The sequence below is a fragment of the Schistocerca piceifrons genome, chromosome 5 (assembly GCF_021461385.2).
Source record: "Schistocerca piceifrons isolate TAMUIC-IGC-003096 chromosome 5, iqSchPice1.1, whole genome shotgun sequence".
Lineage (NCBI taxonomy): Eukaryota > Metazoa > Arthropoda > Insecta > Orthoptera > Acrididae > Schistocerca > Schistocerca piceifrons.
Genome location: NC_060142.1, coordinates 30,106,771 through 30,124,357, shown reverse-complemented (window position 1 = coordinate 30,124,357; position 17,587 = coordinate 30,106,771). Strand labels below are relative to the sequence as shown.

Here is a 17,587-nt window from a genome sequence, read left to right as displayed (position 1 = left end):
AGAAAAAAAAGAACACCTTTGATACGTGGTACTTACTGGAATCGCCGGGGTAGTTGAGCGGTTCTAGGCGCTACAGTCTGGAACCGCGCGACAGTTACGGTCGCAGGTTCGAATCCTGCCTCGGGAATGGATGTGTGTGATGTCCTTAGGTTAGCTAGGTTTAAGTAGTTCTAAGTTCTAGGGGACTGATGACCACAGAAGTCCCACAGTGCTCAGAGTCATTTGAACCAACTTACTGGAATTAAGGAAAACATGGAAGGGAGGACATATCAATATAATTTTTTCACACAACCTGTTTATTTAACAATATATAACCATAAAATTTTCTTTAACAAAATGAACAAGTTTGCAAAATTCTTTTGACCTTCACCCTTAAGTTGAATAATCTTTTCCAAAATAAATCTGAAGTGCTGTATTGCAACACAGCAAACAATATGCCAATGGTTACCAATGGGTACAAGACGGCCGGACATGCAGCCCGCCCGTTATTGGGTGAAACAGCGGTGTTTACTACCGCTCTGGACACAGTCTGTCTTATTAAATGCCCTTCTGCAACACATGAAAACTATATAAGCACCATTGATGACAAGAGTGGTTCAGTTAATCAAAAAAGATGATGTAACTTTTAATTTGAAAGCTGCATGTCGAAAGGTTCGGTGTTAAGATGCGCACCTGTGCTTAAAGGTTAAACAGATTAGAAAATAATGTGGCAATGATAAGGTTTACTTCAACGCAACCAACCTCTAAATTTCAATTGGCAACCAAGGTGCGACTGGATCCCAACGCGTTCCTTCTGACAATTTTATTTTGACTAAAGCCCTGGTGATAGTTGGCTGTTAATATTTTCAAAATTAAACCGATTGCCAGTCATTAAGATCGCTCTGAAGGAAGGTCTTAACACATTACTTGTGAACACTTTACAAGAGAACTCACTCGGTGGAACCATAAGATCCAGCTAAAATATATCAATAATGATGCGGTCTTTCAAACACAGCAACGAAAAACTTAGTACAACAGGTTGTTTAGATTATAATTAATGACTGAGAAATGCAGTTTCAATCCAAGAATTGAACCGGTTACCGAGCGGTCTGAAGGCGCTGCAGTCATGGACTGTACGGCTGGTCCCGGCGGAGGTTCGAGTCCTCCCTCGGGCATGGGTGTGTGTTTGTCCTTAGGATAATTTAGGTTAAGTAGTGTGTAAGCTTAGGGGCTGATGACCTTAGCAGTTAAGTCCCATTAGAGTTCACACACATTTGAACATCTTTTTTTGAACCGGTTAACATCTAAATCTAACCACAAAGTCCCTCTTTTGTTTGACGGCAACCTGTGCCTTAGTACAACTGGCCCGGCTGTAGTTACGACCAGCAGCTGATTCGTTAGAACATTAACCATCGGATACAAAACAGAAAGGAAAGGCAATATAATAGCGGGACATTTGCAAACAACTACTAGTGTCTTAGTACAATACTACGACCTGTATTTAGTACCAAAGAGCCGACCGAGTAAAACTGCGAGGGCCGGGTACAAACCAGAAAATAATGAGGGCAGTAGACAATCACACAAATCACCACGAGGATAACAGAATGTTACTTCCCTTTATCAGCCAGCAGTTCCATGGATCCACGGTGCGTCGTATCGTTATTGAGTGAGTGGTGCCGATGAAAGCCAGGTAGAAGAGCGCACCCAGGCCACGAGCGGTCACCGGACACGAATGTTGCCAACCAACCGACGGGATATCGGCCTGCTGCTTGTAGTCGACACCGACCCCGCTGAAGTACTCCGGTATCTTCGCTCTGCGCAGGCCCTCCTTGCGCAGCCCCTGGCTTCGGCCGCTCGGACCTCGTGACCACCTCTTGTCACGACGCTACAGCCAACCCCATAACTTCGTGCCTCCCTCTCGGGCCAGCGAACCCCGTATATATATATATATATATATATATATATATATATATATATATATATAGAGAGAGAGAGAGAGAGAGAGAGAGAGAGACAAGCAAAGACCGTCTAAGGACACAATCCGCAGATACCAACTCTTTCTTACAATGGGGCCGCAAGAGGGATATTCGATAATACACTTGAGCAAGAACACTCTGCTAACTCAATGTCGCCAAGGCTCAACCTTGAAAGACTACAGAGAGGACGTTTATATTCACAGGACATGTACATTAGCATGTTCTACAGAAATGATTAGCATTTCAGTCACCTCGGCTCAGCATGATTTCTCCTGCCTAGTAGGTAGAGGGTCTGTGATGGGCCCTGATAATTTGTCCCATGCGTGATGGCATCGACGGGTACAAGCCGCGAATGGCGTCCTGCGTTATATACATCTATGCTGCGTTCACCTGCTTCCAAAGTACATACACGACTGGCCATTAAAATTCCACACGACGAAGATGACGTGCTACAGACGCGAAATTTAACCGACAGGAAGAAGATGCTGTGATATGCAAATGATTAGCTTTTCAGAGCATTCACACGAGGTTGGCGCCGGTGGCAACACATACAACGTGCTGACATGAGGAACGTTTTCAACCGATTTCTCATACACAAACAGCAGTTGACCGGCGTTGCCTGGTGAAACGTTGTTGTGATGCCTCGTGTAAGGAGAAATGCGTACCATCACGTTTCCGACTTTGATAAAGGTCGGATTGTAGCCTATCGCGACTGCGGTTTATCGTATCGCGACATTGCTGCTCGCGTTGGTCATGATCCAACGACTGTTAGCAGAATATGGGATCGGTGGGTTCAGGAGGGTAATACGGAACGCCGAGCTGGATCCCAACGGCCTCGCATCACTAGCAGTCGAGATGACAGGCATCTTATCCGCATGGCTGTAACGGATCGTGCAGCCACGTCTCGATCCCTGAGTCAACAGATGGGGACGTTTGCAAGACAACAACCATCTGCACGAACAGTTCGACGACGTTTGCAGCAGCATGGACTATCAGCTCGGATACCATGGCTGCGGTTACCCTTGACGCTGCATCACAGACAGGAGCGCCTGCGATGGTGTACTCAATGATGAACCTGGGTGCACGAATGGCAAAACGTTATTTTTTCGGATGAATCCAAGTTCTGTTTACAGTATCATGATGGTCGCATCCGTGTTTGGCGACATCGCGGTGAACGCAAATTCGAAGCGCTATACTGGCGTATCACCCGGCGTGATGGTATGGGGTGCCATTGGTTACACGTCTTGGTCACCTCTTGTTCGCACTGATGGCACTTTCAACAGTGGAAGTTACATTTCAGATGTTACGACCCTTGGCTCTACCCTTCATTCGATCCCTGCGAAACCCTACATTTCAACAGGATAATGCACGACGGCATGTTGCAGGTCCTGTACGGGCCTTTCTGGATACAGAAAATGTTCGACCGCTGCCCTAACCAGCACGTTCTCTAGACCTCTCACCAATTGAAAACGTTTGGTCAATGGTGGCCGAGCAACTGGCTCGTCACAATACGCCAGTCACTACTTTTGATGAACTGTGGTATCGTGTACACACCATCCAAGCTCTGTTTGACTCAATGCCCAGGCGTATGAAGGCCGTTATTACGGCCAGAGGTGGTTGTTCTGGGTACTGATTTCTCAGGATCTATGCACCCAAATTGCGTGAAAATGTAATAACATATCAGTTCTAGTATAATATATTTGTCTAATGAATACCCGTTTTTATCATCTGCATTTCTTCGTGGTGTAGCAATTTTAATGGCCAGTAGTGTGATGGTTGACACAGTACTGCACTCGTAGTTTCATAATATCCCACACATTTTCAATTGCTAACAAGTCTGTTGATCTGGCGGGCCAGGGCAAAAGGCTGACATCCTCTGACACAAAGGATGCACGTGTTCGTGGAGTGAGATGTAGTCGTGCAGTGTCATATTGAAAATTGAAAAATGGCGACTAGGGTGTTGTGCAGAAAGTATATGCCTACGGGTCACAGGACGTCATTCACGTTGGTCGTACTGGTCGCAGTGCCCTAGACGGGCACCAACTATGATTTGTGGCTATACCCAAAAGCACCCTAATCCATAAGGCCTTGACTAGGCGCTGTAAGTCTTGCGTGAATGCAGTCACTGTGATGTCGCTCCACCTGTCTGCGGCGAACCAAACTGTGGCCGTCATTTTCAAACAGAACAGAACCTGGATTCGTCAGAGAACACTGTCTGATACCATTCTTGTGCCCCGTGACGTCCTTCCATACGTCATTGCCGTCTAGCATGCCTCTGCCCATTTATCAAAGGTTGGTGAAGGAGAGGACGACGCGCACGTAACTCATACCGTAAGAAAAGGCAATGGACTCTCACCCATGATAACATACGAAGTGTTACACTGTTCCACTGTTGCGCCAGAGCCGAGGGGGATGCAGATCTGTTCCGCAATGTCATTCGGATGAGGTCTCGATCTTCGCTGGGGGTGGTCTGGATGGTGCGAAATGAGCCATATTGTGTTGTACGGCCTTCCGTGAACCATGCTGCGCGCACCCTTTCCACTGCCCAAGTACTTCGTCCCACACTAACAGCAGTTTCTCGGATGGATGCGTCACATTCTCTCACGCCAATAACTGACCCTCTTTCAAACTCACTGATCTGACGATACGTTTCGCGCTTAAGTTTGCGTGGCACGCTGCGCGTCTTATCGAGTCACACTGATCCATTACCTTCGGTATATGGCGACAACGATAGCCACAGGCACATTTTATCGGTTGGTGCTGTTGCGCCATGATATCGATGTTGACCTTTAACCCGCGGGCGGACATGGTTCAAATGCTAATCATTTCATACTAACGTACATGTCCTGTGAATATGAATGGTTCAAATGGCACTGAGCACTATGCGACTTAACTTCTGAGGTCATCAGTCGCCTAGAACTTAGAACTAATTAAACCTAACTAACCTAAGGACATCACACACATCTATGTCCGAGGCAGGATTCGAACCTGTGACCGTAGCGGTCGCTCGGCTCCAGACTGTAGCGCCTAGATCCGCACGGCCACTCCGGCCGGCTGTGAATATGAACGCCCTCACTCTAGTCGTTCAAGGTATACGGTTTTTCCTGAACACGAATGTATTTTGCAGAGAGTCGAACCATGGAGATAGACATCGTGGTCTCGGGTCGGCCTTCTAAGATACTGCCCCTTGTGTTAAACTCTTCCTTGACTTGAGACAAGTTGGGACTGAATGATAGTTATACATTCAGTGCAGTAAGTCGATTTACTTCCTTTTTCCCATCTATTTCACTGGCCACTTTGGGTCTGATAATTGGTGATGCTATGGCCGCTACTGGGACAGCTGTAGGCCTCAGGTATCTGGTGACAATGCTGACAGCCTCACTGAATGTGACGCCTACTTGTTCGCAGTGGATAGACGCCTCCCGTAGAGTTGAAGCCTACTGTCTGGCTGAAAAACAGAGTCCAACTGTTGATAATTGAAGAAATTCATGTGGCGTTTCCCATGTAAAACTAGTCGCCTTACGTATAATACTGTTCACTGTTCGGCCTTCTAAGATACTGCCCTTTGTGTGATCTTCCTTGACTTGAGACGAGTTGGAACTGTATGGTGGTTATACATTCAGTGCAGTAAGTCGATTTGGTCTTTCTTCGCCTCTATTACACTGGCTAGTTTGCGTCTTATAGATCAGTACAGTATTTTTTAAGCCACAGTGTACAGTATAGGGTGACTCCCAAGTATTTTGGTTTGGTGCACTATTGCAGGCCAGCCTCTTTCCCTTCTATTGCCAACTGTCTCGAGGCTTCTACTAAGCATGTATATTAGGTCGCAGGTGATTTTCTTCATAGTAGTTCCCCAAGGTATGTAAAGCCTCCATCAGTTTCCTTTCAGCCTCTTTCACATGCTCTTCCTTGAGTATCAAAGGCAGTGTCGCCTGCATGTAGGAATCTATTCCCAGGTGGTGTGGCTCCTCATTTGCGTACTTATTGCACAAAATAGAGGAGAAACACGCCCTTCTGGCAATGTACTCTTTTCGTTCCTCCATCAACTTTTATTCCCTTTGAGGGTTACGTAGGATCTTCGATTCTGCAACATGCCTCTTAACATGTAAGTCAGTCAAATGCCCTTTGTCATTTCGTAGACTTCCGTGAGGATTCGTTGATGGTTCACTGTATGACACATAGCAGGAAGTTCAACAAACCCATCTTCAGTGTGTTATAAGATTTAATATTGGACTATAACACGCTTTTCCTGATTTGAATCCAGCTTGTTCAAGGATATATTTTGTATCGATTATGGGTGATACTCTTGACGGAATTAATCTTTCAAATAACTTATGTACATCACAGATTAAGGAAATAGAAAATTTTATGGCTCATTTGGCTCTTTCAGATGGTTCAAATGGCTCTGAGCACTATGGGACTTAACTTCTGAGGTCATCAGTCCCCTAGAACTTAGAACTACTTAAACCTAACTAACGTAAGGACATCACACACATCCATGCCCGAGGCAGGATTCGAACCTGCGACCGTAGCGGTCCCGCGGCTCCAGACTGTAGCGCCTAGAACCGCACGGCCACTCCGGCCGGCTTTCAAAATATTTAGCCATTTCAGTGGCTTTAGGAACTGGGTTACTTGGGTTACACGTGATACAACTCCGAATTCCTTGTAAAGAATTTTCATTCAGCTGAGTGTGTGCCAATTTGAAACCTTATGGCATATTAAAGCTGTGTGTCGGACTGGGAATCAAACCACAGATCTTAGCTTTTCGCGCGCAAATGCTCTACTGACTGAACTATCCAGGCAAGATTCACAAACCGCTGAAACAGCTCTACTCCCACCAGTATCTCATCTCCTACTTCCCAAACTTCACAGTAGTTCTTCTGCGTACCTAGTGGGAGCATCACTCCTAGCACAAAAGATCTTTCACAGAAACGGCTTAGCCACAGCTTAAACCTAGGAGAATTGTTTACAGACAGGACTTTCTCTCTGCAGCGGAGAAAGGTACCAGCCGAAGTAAAGCTGTGAACGCGTTTAGTGAGTCGTGCCGGTAGAGCTCAGTCGGGAGAGCATACGGGGTATGTCAGAAAACTGAGAGATTTTTGTCCAGTTTTTATTTATTTTTTTCAAACAACGTTATTGTCGCCCTCAAAGTAGTTCCCTTCAGCAGGTATACACCGGCGGTACCGTTGTTCCCAGCCTTGGTAGCTGCGCTGAAGGGGTTCAATTGATAGGGCCTTCAACATGTCGGTCATGTTATTTTGAACGTTCTCGAGAGTCCCAAAATGACGTCCTTTTAACGCATTTTTCAAAAATGTTACAAGGAATCAGATGAGGTGAACAGTGGGGCTGTGGAACACTAGGAATGCCTTTTGAGGGGAAAAATTCTGTGATGGAAAGGGCCGCCTGACTTGGGGCGTTGCGGTGATGTAGCACTCACTTCTCTCCAATGTCCAGTCTCACTCGATTCACCCTTCGCCCTAGCCTTCGAAGGGCACCTTTTGTCAAACACTTGGTTGACAGTTTGTCCTGACCGAACAATTCTTTATGTAGGATATCCCTCCTGTCCAAAACGTAAATCAGCGTTGTTTTGGTATCTGATTTCCTCGTTGGAGCTTTTTTACACTACCGAGGAGATGTCAGTGTGCCACTTCTCACTTGCCACTTTGTCTTAGAACCCAGAATTCACCACCTGTGACCACATGACTGAGCCATTCGTGGTCATTGGAAATCCTCTCCAGAAGATCAACACACTCGATTCTTCCATTGTCCTTCTGCTCATTTGAGAGTTTTCAGCATAATTTTGGTACAAACGATTCCCATGTGCTAAACTTCGGTGATGTGATGTACGGTGAAATTGTTCAACTAGCCTCCATCATCCTTAGTGTTAAACATCAATCTGATCTCACAAGAAAACCCACACTTTCGACGTTTTTCGCCGGTTTCGAAGTTGAAAGTCTCCATGAGCGGGTTTCATCTTCAGACGTGTTCTCGGCCTCCCAAAAATGGTTCGTGCGAGCGAAAAGCTTGTGCTCTTGATAAGGCCTGTTTCAATTTCTCAAAGCACACACTCGCGGATCGTATGTAACACGTAAAGAAAACACAACTTCATTGATGGCGCTATCAAGAACCACATGATGATAGTACGGAGCTGAAACTCGAACTGAGCACCTAAAAGCGATGAACACAGCGGACTTAACAAATAGAACGACACAGCGTTGTCAGATCGTTCGCTGTCTTGTCAGCCTCATCACTTTTCTTGCACACCTCGTATGCCAGCGAAAGGCAAAGTTTTCCCGGTTCGACACTCGGCCCGGCACACAGTATTAATCTTCCAGACCATTACAGTTAAAATTAGGTATTTGTGGGCAGCACAGCCTCCAGATGCTTAATAAACGTAAATATTGTCCGTAGTAGGCTGTAATGTGATGTTTATTTAATTGTGCGACTAGCAAGGTTTTCGGTGATTTCTCTAGATCGCTTCAGGCAATTGCCGGGATGGTTTCTTTGAAAGGTCACGGCAGACGTTGTTCCCCAGTCCGATGAGATCGATGACCTCGCCGTTTGGTGTCCTCCTCCAAATCAAACAACCAACCATACTCCGTCATTTTACGATAGGATCCACACTGCAGTTGAAAAGGTGTCACTGTAGTGTGGATCCTTATGTAGGATGACGCAATATCCTACTTTTTACATGTAATTAAGAGTCATTTCAAATTGACGTGAAATATAGATGTTACAAATGTGCTTGACAATGGCGCTTAGTCTAAATTAACTAATCGCACGGTTAAACAAACATCACAGTACAAAATGAAATGGTTCCAATGGCTCTGAGCACTATGGGACTTAACTTCTGAGGTCTAGGGGTAGAACTTATAACTACTTAAACCTAACTAACCTAACGACGTCACACATATCCATGCCCGAGGAAGGATTCGAACCTGCGACCGTAGCAGTCACGGGGTTCCAGACTGTAGCGCCTAGAACCGCTCGGCCACCACGGCAGGCCATCGCATTAAAGCCTAGTACGGGTCATGTTTGCATTTATTACAAAAAATGGCTCTGAGCACTATGGGACTTAACAGCTGTGGTCATCAGTCCCCTAGAACTTAGAACTAGTTAAACCTAAGTAACCTAATGACATCACACACATGCATGCCCGAGGCAGGATTCGAACCTGCGACCGTAGCAGTCGCGCGGTTCCGGACTGCGCGCCTAGAACCGAGAGACCACCACGGCCGGCCATTTATTACACATTTATGTTAGTTCGTTACTAACGTACAACAAGCAGAATTAGTTCTCTTCGCAGATGACACCAGTATTGTAATCACTCCCAGTATACAAACAGAAATGGAAGAAATGGTGAACATAGTTCTCAAAAGTGTCATTGACTGGTTTTCTGCAAATGGACACACAATATTCAGTTCAGCACCCCTAGGGTTGGGTTGGGGGTTGGGTTGTTTGGGGAAGGAGACCAGACAGCGAGGTCATCGGTCTCATCGGATTAGGGAAGGACGGGGAAGGAAGTCGGTCGTGCCCTTTCAAAGGAACCATCCCGGCGTTTGCCTGCAGCGATTTAGGGAAATCACGGAAAACCTAAATCAGGATGGCCGGACGCGGGATTGAACCGTCGTCCTCCCGAGCACCCCTAGGCGTAACACATGGTGATGAAATAATAAATATGGTGAAAACTTCAAAATTCTTAGATGTCCATATTGATGAGAAGTTAAAGTGGAAAAAACACATTTTTTGAACTCCTAAAACAACGTAGTTCGGCCACATTTGCACTTAGAACCATAGCAAATTTTGGGGAGAGAGAAATCAGTAAGCTGACATATTTTGCTTACTTATGTTCTGGGTTAACTCATCTTTATGAAATAAGGTCTTCATTGCTCAAAAATGTGCTGTAAGAATATCATGTGGTGCTCACCCGCGATCATCGTGTAGACATCTGTTTAAGTAGTTGGGCATTCTGACTTCTGCTTCACAGTACATTTATTCCCTCATGAAGTTCATTGTAAATAGTCCACTACAGTTCAAAAGGAACAATCGTGTACGTAATTACAATACTAGAAGAAAAAATGACATTCATTACTCAGCATTAAAGTTGCCTCTGGCACAGAAAGGGATGCACAACGCTGTAACAAAAAATTTTGACCACTTACGCAGTGATACAAAATGTCTGACAGCAAGATAAAATTTGAAAATAAATTGAAAAAGTTTTTCCTTGACAACATCTTCTATTTTGTTGAAGAATTTCTGTGTTTGTAATGTGTAACAAATGTGGTGGGTAGAAATAGTTAATTCCATCTGAATATCTTGTTTTCATTCCACTGTGCCTATAGCGCAAGTCATTTTTACTGGAACAAGTGATACCTACTTAAAGAGACGTACCTGCGTGCACTTACCTTTACGTGGGCGTGTTCCGCAGACTCCATCTACACGGAGCGCTACATGGGGCTGCCCACGCTGCAGGACAACGAGGCGGGCTACAACGGCAGCGACGTGACGCGCCTCGCGGGGCAGTTCACCAACAAGACGTACTTCCTGATCCACGGCACGGCGGACGACAACGTCCACTACCAGCACTCCATGATGCTGGCGCGAGCCCTCGAGGACGCGGGCGTTCTCTTCAGGCAGCAGGTGGGTCACCAGTTTCGGCGCCCACACCAGGTCGCTCACCTATAAGTGTTTGGGGAGACCGAGGGAATACTGACAACTTCAGTGATTGTATGTATCGTGTACTGAACCTGGGACCTAGAAACGACAGAGAGGCTTCATCCACGCCGTAGCCGTCAGTGGTTCACAACCCCACAGCAGGCTGCAGCGGTCCACTCACCTCATCACCGCCCCACATCGAAACCACGGTTACTGTGCAGTTCCGCCCCCCAGTGGACCCCTTTGGGAACGTCTCATACTAGACGAGTGTAACCCCAAATGTTTGCGTGGTAGAGTAATAATGCTGTACGCGTACGTGGAGACAGAGTTTGCGCAGCAATCGCTGACGTAGTGTAACTGAGGCAGAATAAGGGGAACCAGCCAGCATTCGCCGAGGCAGATGGAAAACCGCCTAAAAACCGTCCACATACTGGCCGGCACACCGGACCTCAACAATAAACCGCCTTGCGGATTCGTGCTGCGGACCGGCACACCTTCCCGCTCGGGAAGCAGCTCGTTAAACCGTGCGGCTATCCTGGCAGGCTAATTCAGGGATTTGTCATTTTGTTTTGGAATCTGTTACTTCCATGGAAAATTCACCGTACACACCCACCCTAAAAAAAAAAAAAAAAAAAAAAGAATGGGAAACTTCAGGGCTATATACGTGAACATTTTCTTAAGGGCGATGTTCATGAAAATCACATACTACATGACCAAGCGGAAAAGCACAGTGGTCAGCATACTAGACTCGCATTTGACAGGACGGCAGTTTAAACTCGCGTCCAAAAATCTTGATTTACTTTTTTCGGTTAAGGCAAATGCTGGGAGGTTCCTTCGAAACGGCGCGGCCGCTCTCCTTCCCCATCCTTCCCTAACCCGAGCTCACGCTCCGTCTCCAATGTCCTCGTTGCCGACGGGGTGTTAAATACAAATCTCCTCCTTGACATACTACACTACTGGCCATTAAAATTGCTACACCAAGATGAAATCGAGATGATAAACGGGTATTCATTGGACAAATATATTATACTGGAATTGACATGTGATTACATTTTCGCGCAATTTCGGTGCATAGATCCTGAGAAATCAGTACCCAGAACAACCACTTCCGGCCGTAATAACGGCCTTAATTCGCCTGGGCATTGACTCAAACAGAGCTTGGATGGCGTGTACAGGTACAGCTGTCCATGCAGCTACAACACGATACCATAGTTCATCAAGAGTAGTGACTGCCGTATTGTGACGAGCCAGTTGCTCGGCCACCATTGACCAGACGTTTTGAGTTGGTGAGAGATGTGGAGAATGTGATGGCCAGGGCAGCAGTCGAACATTTTCTGTATCCAAATAGGCCCGTACAGGACCTGCAACATGCGATCGTCCATTATCCTGCTGAAATGTAGGGTTTCGCAGGGATCGACTGAAGGGCAGAGCCACGGGTCGTAACACATCTGAAATGTAACGTCCACTGTTCAAATTGCCGGGTGATACGCCACTATGGCGATGACGAATACACGCTTCGAATTTGCGAGCACCGCGATGTCGCCAAAGACGGATGCGACCATCATGATGCTGTAAACAGAACCTGGATTCATCCGAAAAAATAACGTTTTGCCATTGGTGCACCCAGGATCATCGTTGAGTACACCATCGCAGGCGCTCCTGTCTGTGATGCAGCGTCAAGGGTAGCCGCAGGCATAGTCTCCGAGCTGATCGTCCATACCGCTGCAAACGTCGTCGAACTGTTCGTGCAGATGGTTGTTGTCTTGCAAACGTCCCCATCTGTTGACTCAGGAATCGAGACGTGGCTGCACGATCCGTTACAGCCATGCGGATAAGCTACCTGTCATCTCGACTGCTAGTGATACGGGGCCGTTGCGATCCAGCACGGCGTTCCGTATTACCCTCCTGAACCGACCGATTGCATTTTCTGCTAACAGTCATTGGATCACGACCAACGCGAGCAGCAATGTCGCAATACGATAAACCGCAGTCGCGATAGGCTACACTCCGGCCTTTATCAAAGTCGGAAATGTGATGGTACGCTTTTCTCCTCCTTACACGAGGCATCACAACAACGTTTCACCAGGCAACGCCGGTCAACAGCTGTTTGTGTATGAGAAATCAGTTAGAAACTTTCCTCATGTCAGCACGTTGTAGGTGTCGCCACCGGCGCCAACCATCTGAAAAGCTAATCATTTGCATATCACGGCGTCTTCTTCCTGTCGGTTAAATTTCGCGTCTGTAGAACGTCGTCTTCGTGGTGTAGCAATTTTAATGGCCAGTAGTGTATTTGAAAGATGCGCCAAATCTACTATTTTGAATATAAGACAATAAAATTTTGTACCGTGCTTTACTTTAAATTAACTCCTTGTTCCTTGGACTAAGCAAAGGGTGTTCTGAAATTGACGTTATAAACTTCTAGGACTTTTGGAGGGGAGTGAGTACTTGAGTAGGAAACCACATGCGGAAACGAGCCGTTTCCGCGCTGCTCCCGTTCGAAAGCATGTTTACTGGGTGGATTTGCAACAGGGTAGGCACGGTGCATGTTGCTTATGTCTGACTGCCTGATGTTATTTGACGCCTGTCCTAACTCTGTGATCTGGTTCGAGTCCCGCTGACATGTCTGTGAATGTTGGGGGTGGTGTGGATGTAGTTGTTGGTCATCGACAACACACCAGATGGTGCTGGGAGCAGTATCTATTGCACGCGCGATGGGTCGTATACTAGAGTCCGCTCCACGAACGATGTCGGTTCGCGCATGGCGAGGCACGGACGAGGATCGCATTGTTAACGATTTCAAGCGACAGTTGCCGTACGCACATAAGCGTGACTTCCGCTTGAAGAAAGCTTATATCCTGTAATTTATTTCTCTCCCTTACTTACGCGGACTGTCACTCACCACCACCATCAGAGATGACAACTCGCAGCATGTGAAGTAAAAATTTACTAAACAGCTTGCTAGGATCACGTATAATGCTCGTATTAGCGATGGCATTCAGAGCAGATCGCTCAGAACACTACTGAAGGGTCATTGGCTGTCGGAGAACGAGTGACGTAGGCGCGCAGAACAAGTCTACGCTCTACCACAATCGTTCGCGACTCCAACTATGGTTGACGGGTTCCCTTCAACATGATACAGTACGGCCTCTTCGAAATCGGCTTTGCAGCGTCTCCTTGGAGCACCTCAGTCACGCCTGCTGACTGAGAAGGTACCCCTTACTCGAAGCCGTTGCTTCAAAAATGGTTCAAATGGCTCTGAGCACTATGGGACTCAACATCTTAGGTCATAAGTCCCCTAGAACTTAGAACTACTTAAACCTAACCAACCTAAGGACATCACACGCACCCATGCCCGAGGCAGGATTCGAACCTGCGACCGTAGCAGTCCCGCGGTTCCGGACTGCAGCGCCTAGAACCGCTACACCACCGCGGCCGGCCAAAAGCCGTTGCTTAACTCTGATGCGAAGGATACGCAATATGGTCGGACGTTGTGCAAAATTACTTCAGCGGCAGTTGTCCTGAGCAGGAAACTATTTTTATGGAATTTAAAAATTTTTTCAAAAATGTCTACCTTTTTTCCAGTAACTATTCAAGAGATTTCTACAAAGTTTCTCTGTTTACTGTCTTTGTCTATACTAAGCTTCCCTCATTAAGTTTTATGAATAGGTCGAATAGGAGAATTTTAATAAATTTTTAATTATAATTCTGTAAGTATAATATAAAGTTCGTGTAAAATTCCAAGCACTGTTCCCTATATCTCAAATTATACCCAAAATTTCCTCTTGAGATGATATTTATTGGGTTTATAGATATAAGAGTACAAAATTTCATAATTCTAGCCCTCATAGATTCTGAGCAAAAGGTATATAAACTTCGAAAAACATAATTTTCAGGATGTAGAATTTAAAGTTCAACTTAACTTTTTATTTCACGTCTTCAGAAGGTCCTCTTTGCCTTAAAGGCTTCTCTCCTGGTTTCTTCTTTTCTACTTTCGTTCCTTTACCAGGTCTTCAACTGATTTTTCAGCTGCAGAGAGGCGCTGTAAATCAATTCTTCTCAACAGGTCTTGAGTGAAATTTCCTGTCTTAAGGCCCATTCTCTCTAATACATTCATCTTCCCTACATTCTCACCATTAAATACAAGAACTGTGTCATAAGTTGTAATTCTGACAACTGTAGCAGATTATAATCTGCCAAAAGAAGAATTTCTTCTTCATTAACAAAGCAACTGATTTATTATTGTTTCTAAGATACGGAACAGAGTCGCAGACAATCCATAAAACCAGAGTATGTATCACACTCTTCTGTAAGTATCCTGTGCAAAAAGGTGGGAGTGGCAGGAAGATTTCGTCACACATTTAATCATTTTTCAGGCGCTTCCGACGTGATTTCATCATTGAAACTTTGGGAATTTACTGTCGATGAGTTCTACTGGTAAATAAAAAATAAATTGAAAATTTAGATTTTCGGTCAATTTCATGAATTTCCCCCCTGAAGTTTGCAACATATTTGTACTGCCCCACTTAACTAAGTAATATCGACACCTGTAAAGGCTAATATCAGCAGTATGAAATAAACACAGAATAAAATACCTGTTAAAATAAAGTAATACATTTTGTTATGTTAACTTATATTGAAATATGTACGCAGCATGTTTTTCGAAAATGATGTCCTATTAGGAAAAAATAAGAGTTTAGGCTTTTTTGGAACATCTTGATGCTCGTTGATGATTTCTTTTATTTTAGAATAATTTTTTTTAACCTACAAACCCAGTCTCCACTCACCATTTTGGGAATTTTATTGAAATTGTGCTTAAGGCCTAGTTTTTCGGCATGTCACTGGCAATTTGCTGCAAATCAACCACGGAAGTGTCATAGAATAATTTCACTAATGTAATCACGTGGTTGACTAATTCATGTTTTTGTTTAGTAGTAAAATCATATCTTCTCTCCTGAGAAGGTATAGTATCTGAATCTCATTTTAATCGATCATAAAGTGTAATGCTTTGTATGTTCGGCCCCTCTGTTACTCTGTTTTTCTCTTGTCATCGCAATCTGAAATATACAGGGTGGTCAAATGATAGTGACCGGGTCAAATATCTCATGAAATAAGCATCAAACGAAAAAACTACAAAGATCAAAACTCGTCTAGCTTGAAGGGGGAAACCAGATGGCGCTATGGTTGGCCCGCTAGATAGCGCTGCCATTGGTCAAATGGATATCAACTGCGTTTTGAAAAATAGGAACCCCCATTTATATTAGATATTCGTGTAGTACGTAAAGAAATATGAATGTTTTAGTTGCACCACTTTTTTCGCTTTGTGATAGATGGCACTGTAATGGTCACAAACGTATAAGTACGTGGTATCACGTAACATTCCACCAGTGCGGACGGTATTTGCTTCGTTATACATTACCCGTGTTAAAATGGACCGTTTACCAATAGCGGAAAAGGTCGATATCGTGTTGATGTATGGCTATTGTGATCAAAATGTACAACGGGCGTGAGCTATGTATGCTGCTCGATATCCTGGACGACATCATCCAAGTGTCCGGACCGTTCGCTGGATAGTTACGTTATATAAGGAAACAGGAAGTGTTCAGCCACATGTGAAACGTCAACCACGACCTGCAACAAATGATGATGCCCAAGTAGGTGTTTCAGCTGCTGTCGCGACTAATCCGCACATCAGTAGCAGGCAAATTGGGTGAGAATCGAGAATCTCAAAAACCCCGGTGTTGAGAATGCTGCATCAACATCTGATTGCACCCGTACCATATTTCTATGCACCAGGAATTACATGGCGACGACTCTGAACGTCGTGTACATTTCTGCGACTGGGCACAAGAGAGGTTACGGGACGATGACAGATTTTTTGCACGCGTTCTATTTAGCGACGAAGCGTCATTCACCAACAGCGGTAACGTAAACCGCTATAATATGCGCGATTGGGCAACGGAAAATCCACGATGGCTGCGACAAGTGGAACATCAGCGACCTTGGCAGGTTAATGTATGGTGCGGCATTATGGGAGGAAGGATAATTGGCCCCCATTTTATCGATGGCAATCTGACTGGTGCAATGAATGATGATTCCCTACGTAATGTTCTACCGATGTTACTACAAGATGTTTCACTGCGTGACAGAATGGCGATGTACTGCCAATATGATGGATTTCCGGCACATAGCTCGCGTGCGGTTGAAAAGGTATTGAATAGCATATTTTATGACAGGTGGATTTTTCGTCGAAACACCATGCCATGGCCCGCAAGTTCACCGGATCTGACGTCCCCGGATTTCTTTCTGTGGGGAAAGTTGAAGGATATTTGCTATCATGATCCACCGACAAAGCCTAACAACATGCGTCAGCACATCATTGTCAATGCATGTGCGAACATTGCGGAAGGCGAACTACTCGCTGTTGAGAGGAATGTCGTTACACGTATTACCAAATCCATTGAGGTTGACGGACATCATTTTGAGCATTTATTGCATTAATGTGGTATTTACACTTTTTCTCATCAGTCTACTGACTGGTTTGATGCGGCCCGCCACGAATTCCTTTCCTGTGCTAACCTCTTCATCTCAGAGTAGCACTTGCAACCTACGTCCTCAATTATTTGCTTGACGTATTCCAATCTCTGTCTTCCTCTACAGTTTTTGCCCTCTACAGCTCCCTCTAGTACCATGGAAGTCATTCCCTCATGTCTTAGCAGATGTCCTATCATCCTGTCCCTTCTCCTTATCAGTGTTTTCCACATATTCCTTTCCTCTCCGATTCTGCGTAGAACCTCCTCATTCCTTACCTTATCAGTCCACCTAATTTTCAACATTCGTCTATAGCACCACATCTCAAATGCTACGATTCTCTTCTGTTCCGGTTTTCCCACAGTCCATGTTTCACTACCATACAACTCCAGACGTACATCCTCAGAAATTTCTTCCTCAAATTAAGGCCAGCATTTGATATTAGTGGA

The 17,587-nt window shown here is 45.2% G+C and overlaps 1 protein-coding gene across 1 annotated transcript in view; it reads left to right on the top strand.

Moving 5' to 3' along the window:
• Positions 1-17,587, top strand: part of LOC124798316 (venom dipeptidyl peptidase 4-like) — a 318,770-nt gene that overhangs the window by 290,515 nt on the left and 10,668 nt on the right. Inside the window, exon 15 of the mRNA XM_047261654.1 lies at positions 10,384-10,595. Coding sequence (XP_047117610.1) covers positions 10,384-10,595 — 212 coding nt within the window. The remainder of the gene's footprint in view (positions 1-10,383; positions 10,596-17,587) is intronic.